The following is a 10,714-nucleotide window of genomic DNA, read 5'->3' on the forward strand; positions in this document are numbered from 1 at the left end:
GCGCCATTAATATATTTATGGGAAACACATAAGGTTTTTTAGCCTCTGTCTGTCCCATTTATATTTTCGCTTCGAATAAAAAATTTACTTACAGTAAAATAGTATCTCAAGTGGTTTGTTGGTAATAATTAAATAAAGGTATCCATCCATCTTTCATTGTACTGTCCAGTTGGCCAACAACCTTTCCCATGTATTCGTTTGTTTCAATCCACTCTCCGTTTACAAGAATGGGGGATTGTGTACAAAAAAATTAACAGGGTGTTTTCAAAATTTTTTTGGTTCTGAAATATTATTTCAGCGTCTACGAAAGCATGGATTATTATTATTATAATTGTTGTATTTTTATGGTTGAAATATTTCATTATTTTATAAATAAAAAACAAAATTCCATTTTTATGGTTGAAATATTTCATTATTTTATAAATAAAAAACAAAATTCCATTATGTTTATAAATTAAATAGATGTTATAATATAAAAATATCTTGAATAGGTTTGCAGCAGGTGATTATTTATTAGCCAGCATATTTTAATATATCTGTTTGTAATTGATAGAAGCTTTGAAATGTTTGAGCAGAGATTTGGAACGTTCAATCTGCGCATCATTAGCTCCTAGAAGTTAGCAGAGTACCCACCGTTTAAATCATGAGTCGTTTTATCCTACGAGAAAAAAGTTTCACACATTAATTATGTTTACACACGCGCTTTTTCATTAATTATGTTTACACACGCTTTTTCAAACCTTATAATTCCACTCTTAACTCAACAGCATATTAAAATCTCCCATATTGGTTTGCACAACCCACATCACGCCAGGAAAAAAAAATTACATGCATATTCAAAAATATTTATTTGGAGATATGATTATATTTTCTTGCATGATATACCGTCCCGTCATCATGCAGGTGCTAAAATAATATTTTTCATTGGTCGAGCAAGATGTTATTATATGAATTTTGTGTAACAAGTTTTAGTGGTAAATAATTTTTGTATGTGTTTGATGTTTATAGATTATATTTAAAGAAATTTTTAAAAATATTTATTCTATAATCGTTTATATGTTATTAGGAATAAGATCATTTAAAAGTTAAATTTTTTTTTTTTGTAATCTTATACAAATATTTTTTATTATAAAAAATATACCATGGTCCAAAAACAGATACTTTCCTTGTATATTATAATATAGAAGAGAATATTTGAATTGATATCTTGATTTGTTAATTAATAGCGATATCGGTTGACTATCGTCCTATGGAAGATACGCCATGTCCACCCACTAATGGCGTATACATTGATAATTTTTACCTTTTTTTCCTGAAGTCTTGTTTAGTATTTTTATTTATGTTGGGAACAGAAAAATAAAAATTGTCTGACAAATTAAATAATTTTTAACATAGACATAATAACCCTAACTTCAACCAAAAAAATGATATACATACATAATTTTGGAAATCACATTTTCAAATAAATTAATCACGAGGGGCCAGAAAAATCATTTTATTTTGATGCGCAAGAGTATCATGAAAAATACATACTTGAAGATTTGCGAATAAAATTAACCTATTGTCAATTTTTTTTTCTCAATTTCAAAATAATATGCTTGTTTTGATAGTGAGTTCTCTCTTTTATATATAATTGAAAATTATTGTAAAATTATAAGTTATTCAGCATTATTAAATTATCAATTTTACTCTAAGTTCAAACCCCACTTGAGTCTTCATATGAACATCCTCCTATTTGTACTATGTATACAGGAATAAAAAAACTTGCAAGACTCAACGTAAGTCAAACATTGAGCTTGTATTGAACAAGCTTCTGGACATGATTTGCACTCGAGTTCACATTCAAAACCCAAAAATTCGACTCTGGGTGTGGGGATAGAATCATCCAAATGAGTTGTGCACATTCGATCTCAACAAATAGACTGGTTGGATCAACAATTTTCTAACATGTCCAAATGACGGATCGACCGTCCTACCAAATAAACAAGTTGAATTGATAATTTTTCAACCTGTCCACGGGCCGACCCCTCTGCTGGATGTTTCAAGATTAATCTTTTTAATGAATATTAATGCAACTAAACAATTTTGCAAGTGCAAATATCGATAATAAGCAAAGTCTCTTTACATATAATATGCTTAGATTTCCAAAATTAACAGTAAGATGCCTCCAAACAAGTCAAAATTTAATAGTACTTTAGTGTGCCATAAGATTCTAAAATGGCACACCAAATTATTGCATCTACATAGTTATGAACTCTGTTAGAGCTACTTCTACAGTTTCTGCACAACACAAGGTCGTGATCTCTCAATGTCTCATCCCACGTAGAATCCAGGACTTTGAACTCGACCACCAGGAATTCAATGTTTTCTGATTAAAATATCAACCTCCAAAAGCATAGTTTGTAATTCTAGATCGATTTAATCTAGAAACCAGGTTGGCTTCCTGCATGTCGTGATCTCCTGGGCCTTTGAGAAGCTAACATTGAGAAACGACATGGAGATCCCGTCTGTGATGATGAACTAGAGCTTTGATCAATGAATGGCATTGGAGAAATTTGGTTGTGTTGAACACGAGAACCGGTTATTTTCCTCTGGTTGTGCAATAATATTGATTCCGCCATCACACGTTGTTTTGTGGCATCATCTACGTATAGAAGATCATCAATTTTTCCCATTAAGTTGAAGGCTAAGCTCTCCATTACCCTAGAATAGCTTTCAAGGATTGACTGTCCGACATCCTGGATTGAAAAGAAACCGAGCATTTGGTCATAGGGTTGCAGGTAGCTATTGCAAACCCCACTTAGCACCAGTATGAACAATTTGTGATCTTAACTTTAAATTCGTAACCATCATGAATTTACAATATTATAGTGGGAATATACAAACCGTACGTACCTTGTTATACTGAATCTTGTTCATGTCCAAAACAGTTTGAGGAAGGCCAGGAAAGTGTGACTTTAAGTTCTTGAGAAGAGCATCTGCTCGATGTGCATAGGTTATACTCTTTTCTGTACCATCAACAAGTCCCTTTACAGTGCTACCCCATAACAAGCCCGTTTTTGAACGATTCGGTTTTTTCTTCTGACGTTTCGATCTCCAAAAGTGTATAGCACTCTCAATCCTGTTCATTATTTCCAGAGTACTGTATTCGGATGAAAGGTCCAGGTAATCAAGAAGACAGTCAGGAGAGAACTGATCGGCGGTTATAAAGCGGTAGAGAATCTCTCCTAAACAAGCCTTCTCACTCTGAAATAACGGAAATATTATGTTATACACAAGAAACAGCATCAATGGACTGGATGAAAGAATGAACACAACCTGTTTTTTGAATCAAGAGGTAAGAACTTTCACACACATAAAAAGGCTGTTCTCTAGTATGGCCGATGATGCCCAACAGTATAAAAGAAAAGGAAGGTTTATTTTCTATGCTCCATTTCCTTGCCTCCTCATTTTCTTTGGAGAAACATTCCCAGATAAATGAAATATTACAAACACATACATAATTCTACAGGAAGAACTAGCAACTATATTTCAAAGGAAAATGTTTGTCACATTTTTACAACCAGCAATCACTAAGGCTAGCATGTTAACCCAGGTGTCTATTCGGAAATGTTGAAGGAACTTATTTTAGCTTCTTTTCTCTAATAATTTTTTTTGTGGCGCCAAAGCAACAGAAAATAACAATCATATAAATGGGAAGTTCTTCAGCTAACATGGTAATGCAATGGATCTCAGTATAAGAAAGACAAGAATGAAAAACTCTAAAAGTCCATGAAAGAATTATTCATTTTCCATATTAGAAATTTAATTATCGAATAAAACTCACCTTAGGCAAGCACTCCAAGTAAGCTTGAGGCACTTCCATATCTGAAAGCACGCTACTATTAATTCCCAGAGCAGCTTTAAAAATTTGCTGTGTGCATTCCTTACGGTGTTGGAGCAGCCTTCTTGACCCCTCCGACAACCCTTTAGCTGGAACCTTCGGGAATGGCAACCACCACTTTTCTTCAAGGGCAATAGAAGGTCTCTGTGAAGATGCTGGACTTGGATATGCTTCAGCATGTTCCCCATCAGCGACAACTATCCCTCGATCAACATAGTAAAATTCGTTGTCATGAAACCCATCCAAAATGTCGATAAGCATTACATCTAGCTTCTTTAGCGCTGGAAGATTCACATACAAGTCTGATCGTTGTTGAGTCACCATAACCTCAAAGCTCCCAGCGCCAGGAAATTCTTGAACTGATGGGATGAGCTCTACAATAGAATAACTCACATGTAAAAGCCACTCCATTTCACGTCGCCACATTGATTTTTTCTGCGGCGATAACGGCTCCAACTTCCAGAGCTCTCCGAAAACACTAGCTGTTAATCTTTAGTGTGAGTTATTTGACCTCATAAACAAGGACCCAAACAAAATTAAAAGAGCCTGCGAAGAACACAAACCAGCAAGATTAGTTATTGCGTTGGAGATTGCCAGAGCACTGCTAACACCCTTCCCTCCACCTGACATATCCTCTCCTAGCAACAGCTTAGCAAATCTTTCCTTCATTAATTCAGCCTCTGTCATCATAAGCAACGTCCAAAATAAATGCATGCACCATAAAATTGTATAAAAAACTAAAGGAAAAATAAATCATTGCTCCGTGCTAATTCCGCATATTGGCAAATGCAAGACCTCCAAGTTTGACTGATCCCTTAGCTGAATGACTAACCCATTTGACTTTCCTTTCCAATGGCAAAATGAACTCGTGGCTAATAATTTTACCAAAGAACAAAAAACTACAAACGCCGTAGCACCAAGATAGTTCTACAGCATTCCCTCAAAAAAAGCAGAAGAAAATAATTTTACGCCAATGAGTTGCAAATGCAAGCAAAATTGAAATTATTGTCTTGCCTTGCCATTTTTGGAGGTGGATTATACAATATGCCATATATACGTGGTCCTTTCACCTTCCTCTATCAAAGAAATATAACCCTATGTAAAGTAAGGAAATTCGGTGTGTATAAATCCGTTTATGAATGTCATGCTTAGTTCTTTTAAATTGAACAATATTTACTTAAGAAAGGTCGTAGCTATTTGAATCAGAACGAACTTTACAACATGCACAGAAAGTAGAAACACATCCATCAAGATTGAATTTGCCGGGGATTTCGTTAACTTCACCGTCGAAGAAGACAACATAAACTAGATTTAATCAAAGTCTAACAAGTAACAATCGATATATAATCTGCATGACTCAGAAAAGTCCTCGTTTATGAATGACAAACCAAATTTTGATCAAAATTTACTTTTCAACTTCCCCGGATATATATATATATATATATATATATATATATATATATATATATATATATATATATATATATATATATATAAACTCACCCGACAAATCAGGCTGCTCGATTTTACTCCTCTCAGGTTTCTCCGGCGAGATGATGACGTGTCTGCCTCCAACAACGGGTAACATGATCGGAGGCGGCGGCAAACAATTCGAATTCGGAGCCAGATACAGAGGAGACGACGTCGTTGAGATGGAAGCCAACTGATTACGCGAAGAAAACGTACACGCGCTCGAGGTCGAACTCTCCGACTCGCTGACGTCAGCGCTCAAGCTATAACTGCCTTCGAACCGGCGAGATTGCAAATCCTCGAACTCATCCTCCGACTGCGAAGCTTCATTCTTCTCCATCCCTTTTGCCAAAATCACTGCTTCAACGCACAATCGAAACTTAACAAAGTGGCATGACGGAAACTGGGAAGCAACAGTATGTGCTATGATTGAAAGTGAAGTCTTGAGGAAAAGTGAGAAAATAAAGAGAAAGCAGCATGACAATAAAGGTGTGGTCTGTGGAGTGTCTTATGGCTCATTGAAAGACGTGTTTGTGTGTTCGTTCGGCTGCTATAATTTGATGGGCGGAGACCCCACCGTCACATGGTGGTGCCCGCCTTTGTTCTGCGCAGCGCCGACACCTTTCTTGCATGCTGGAAACCTGGGTATTTTTTTATATTAATTTAAAATTATATATAATTTCAAAATTAATCTTACTATATCCTGCCAGATTACTCTAAATTTTAATGCAATATAAAATTAATTAGTATAATGATACAAATGATATTTTTCAATATGGTATAATTTTTTTGAACTTTTAAAAATTATATCAATCATCTATTCATGTACAATAATAAATTTTATTTGTTGATATACAAAAGTATTATATTTGACTTTATAAAATAAAATCTATTTTTATATAATTAGAAAATATATAAATCTTAATTAATAAGTTTTAGTGCAATATATATAATTTAAATAATATAATCATATAAATGATATTTTTTATTAGGATATAAATTTTAGTACAATATATAATTTAACTGCAAAACACCACCAGAAAAATTAATTTTGATATTATATATATATTTTAAATTAATAAAAAAAACCTTGGAAACCTGAGGAAAATTATTATTAATAAATTATTTACGTATGATGAAAGGTTAATTATAGCGATGTCCATCCCTCTATAAATTAATTAATATGATGAAAATAAAATAATATTTGCATGCTTAATGCGTAGAATGAATCATGTTGTCTGTTGTACACAGTATTTAATTAAACAATTTCTTTATAAATTCAACCATTAAATTTTTTTCAATAAGTTGGGTCTCAATTAATGTGGATTGCCTCCCATTTATGATTGCTTGCTATTTATTTAATATAACTTATTAAAAATATCCATACTTTGTTATAACTTACCGCGATTAGTCAAACCCAAATATTATATTTTTTAATAAATTGAAGACTTATATTATAAAATTGATCAATAAAACGATCTCATTTGAATTTTAATATTTGATAAATACATTTATTTTTTATTTTGGTTTTGATGAGAAAATGGTCTTTATTCAATCATTTGTGAGGCTTTTTTTTAAGTTTTAGTTTTTTTCGGTCATAGTGTTGACATAACATCATATTTAAGTAATATTTAACTTTTTGTCAACAACGTCTTAACATTTGTGCGAAAAAGGAATGTTGGTGAAAACAAAACTAGTTGAATAAATACTAAATTTTGATCAATAACTAGATGATCAAAACTAAAATAATCCAATTTACCTAACAATGTAATTAAAATGGCACTTTGGAGGATTATTGAATGGTATCAAATTTCAAAAAAAAATTAAAAAATATATATTTAGTTTTTTCTTGAAATCAAATTTAAGATTTGTTCTACATATTGAATTAGAGTGGGTCTAATGTGAGACCGTCTCACGGATCCTAATCTGTGAGACCGGTCAACCCTACCGATATTAACAATAAAAAGTAATACTTTTTCACGGATGACCCAAATAAAGATCTGTCTCACAAAATACGACCTGTGAGACCGTCTCACACAAGTTTTTGTCATTGAATTATTGATTAAAAAAAGAATTTGTACGACAATTAAGTCATTCATCCTCGTCTAAATTGCCGAGTCCCAAGAGGAAAGACGTTGGGTGCAAAGTAAATGAGGGCTGACCATTTAAATAAATTGGTTCATGAATTTTGATCCCTCGCTTTCAGATTTTTTTTTACTGCAAATGCTACAAATTATTGTAGTTGTTACGTTGGTGAATTGCTATCAATAATGATGTAAAGATTACTGGAACACCAATATTTATATATGACGACAATAATACATTCTATTATTTGACTGCTACATATCTTTATGATTCTAATATAATGTCTGCCCCAGAAATAAACTAGCCTCTCTCTTTGTAGGGGACAAAAATGAGGGGTTTTTTTTCTTCCATGATCATAATAATAATCTGATGATTATGATAGTCAGTACTCTAGCTTTTATATTTCAAATGATAAATTATAAATAAATTGAAACTATAATTTCAAAATAATAATGCTAAAAGTACATTAATGTATCGTTATATTGATATTTACGATTATTATATCGTAATATTTTTATTCAATATATTGTGAATTTTTTTTAAAAAATTCTTTTTCTTTCTTTTTACTAAATTCGAATTAAAAAAAATTCTTTTTAAAAGAAAAATTAAATTCCATAAATATTAGTTTTGTAATGATAATGAGTTATCTTCAATTTTGGGATCATGTCCTCATGAGCTTTCTCATGCATCATTACTCATAACTCAATTGCTACTCACATTCTAAGAATTTATGTACTTAAGTCAGGAGGTCTGAGTTTGAGTATTGAGAAGGAGAAATAAACTTTTAATTTATTGTAACGACCATGAGTTATCCTTAATATGAGGTCTCATGTTCTTTCGTCTTTCCACAATACTTGAACTTATAAGGTACTTAAGTCTGGAGGTCATGTGTTAGATTATCGAAGAAGAAAGAAAGAAATCACTTCTAGGAGTGTGATAAAGCTATGAGTAATGACACTTGAGAAAAACTACGAGGATATGAGGCCCCAGATTGAGAATAATTCATGGTCAGTGTGTTATACTCCCAAAATAGAAGGTGGCATAAATTGACGTAATTTGATATTTCATTATACATTATTTCATTTTTTAAAATAATCTTTATCTCAATTATATTTTTATATTTCACTTGAAATATGAAAGAACATTTTTTTTTCCTAAAACTTAGATGAATTGGTCGTGATGTGAAAAAATGCCTATGAATGAATAATGAGATTTGTAAGAATTCTATAACATGTTGAATATTTTTAATTGTTGAACTTGAAATTACAGATCTGATATTTTATTAATATATATGTATATGTGTGTGTTTGTTTTTTCCCCCTACACAATGACATCAAATCTTCTTGACAAACATAACCTAAGATCATTTTGATTTCGAGCTTTTAAGCATCAAGCATCTAGCATCTAGCTCCCTGAAATAAAACCTTCTTGTTTTAGAAAAATTGATAATATAGCTACGGAGGGAACTTTAGAGAGAAGATTTCACATGGAAAAAATAATTTCCCATACTGACGGATCTGGTTCATAACAGGAGATCTTATAGCACTTATCAACGAGGCTCTATCAATTGGTATCATACAGAAAAAATCAATTCTAAATACTAATATTACTAGATTTGATCTTCATAAACAAACTAATTGGGATTTGCGATCTCTCGTAAGATTAGTTAAGGATCATGTGGTATTATATCTTTTTTTATCTATCATATAGGAATAATGTCAGATCATGGTCTTCGGTCTGACTTTACTCCAAAAACTAACTAATGGGAGGATATTTCAAGTTCGTATATAACTTTTATTAACTTAATCAAGCCGATATGAGATATCTAACACGCTCATCTCGCCCATGAATGAACAATTGGACCATGCATTTTATAAGCCATTAAAAGATGACCCATAAGAACAAACCAATACATAATAGTGGGTTTGCTCTCTAATATCATGTTAAAATCACGAACTTGAGTAACTTTACATCAAAAGTTAGCTCAAGAGGAAGTATCGTTCAAGAATTTATTGGAGCCAACATGAGACATCTAACACACTTCTCACATCCATAAATAAAAAATTAGAGCGTGGAGTAGTTTATAACACATTAGTATATGGCCCATAAGGGTAATCCAACAAGTGTTAGATGTCTCACATCGGATGCATTAAGTTATCGAGAGTTGTATATATGTAATTGAATAATCATCACATTTGGGCTAGCTTTTGGGGTGAAAATTTGATATTAGATTAAGACCGAGAACTTGAGACTAAATCAACATCCAAAAACTAGTTCAATAGAAGAAGATTGTTCAAGTTCATATATACAACTCTCAAAACTTTAATTAAGTCAATATGAGACATCTAATATAATAAAAAGATTTAACACAATTAAAAAATTTGATTTTGCTTATAATCTTGCATGTTAACCCGAACATATATAGAATGACTTACACTACGTACACTACATCTAAAATCCTATTCCGAGTGCGACATAGCTCTTGGATTCTCTTGTTGGAAGTGAGCTCCACATGATACAATTAGGACCAGGGACGGAGCCACTTCAAAGGCTGGGGTGGGCTCTAGCCCAGGCTAGATTTTTGGGCCTAATAAAAAATATGCATGGATTAGCGACGGTTTTACTAAATCCGTCGCTAAATTTTTTGAATTTATTAAAAATTTTAGCCCATAGCCCACACTAAAAAAACGGATGAATTAGCGACGGTTTTAATAAATCCGTCGCGAAAATTACGACGGTTTAGTTCTAACCGTCGCTATAGAGTACAAACCGTCGCCGAGCTCGGCGACGGTTTAATCAAAAACGTCGCCGATTTAGATCGGCGACGATGTTTGGAAGAGTCGTCGCTATTCAGCCCAGTCTGAACTTATTTCCTGGCTACGTCCCTGATTAGGACTACGATGCAACTGGAGTTAGTGTAATTAGCCACATATGTGAGATATTTACTCGGTGGATTGGACCGAGGAGAGGTCACAACAGGTGGATTTCTAGCTGCACAACATTCATTTTTTAAAGGTGCCGACGCATGAACTACAAGATTAATGCTCCAATTATTATGTAAAAAAACGTAGCTTTCTAATTCGTTAATGGGTTTGCATGCTCGTATTCTTCACCTAAAATCATTATTATTGCTTGTATATATATTATAAAAATAAATAAAATTTTTACGGCCGGGGTTCATAATTAATATGCAATTCCTATACATTACATGAGTTAAATGATGAGATTAACCACTTTGGTTAGTTTTAAGACAACTAAAACATTTGTTGATTTGAT

General features: G+C 32.6%; 1 protein-coding gene across 1 annotated transcript; it reads right to left on the reverse strand.

Annotated features, from left to right (window-relative positions):
- Positions 1-2,104: 2,104 nt before the first annotated feature.
- Positions 2,105-5,885, reverse strand: LOC140817139 (rop guanine nucleotide exchange factor 1-like). The gene is made up of 5 exons (XM_073176746.1): positions 5,387-5,885; positions 4,447-4,563; positions 3,827-4,365; positions 2,896-3,246; positions 2,105-2,738 (listed from the first exon to the last, which is right to left on the reverse strand). Exons 1-5 carry the CDS (start codon positions 5,691-5,693, stop codon positions 2,424-2,426), a joined length of 1,629 nt encoding a protein of 542 aa, XP_073032847.1. The 5' UTR covers positions 5,694-5,885; the 3' UTR covers positions 2,105-2,423.
- Positions 5,886-10,714: the final 4,829 nt, after the last annotated feature.

The sequence above is a fragment of the Primulina eburnea genome, chromosome 16, assembly GCF_022965805.1.
Source record: "Primulina eburnea isolate SZY01 chromosome 16, ASM2296580v1, whole genome shotgun sequence".
NCBI lineage: Eukaryota > Viridiplantae > Streptophyta > Magnoliopsida > Lamiales > Gesneriaceae > Primulina > Primulina eburnea.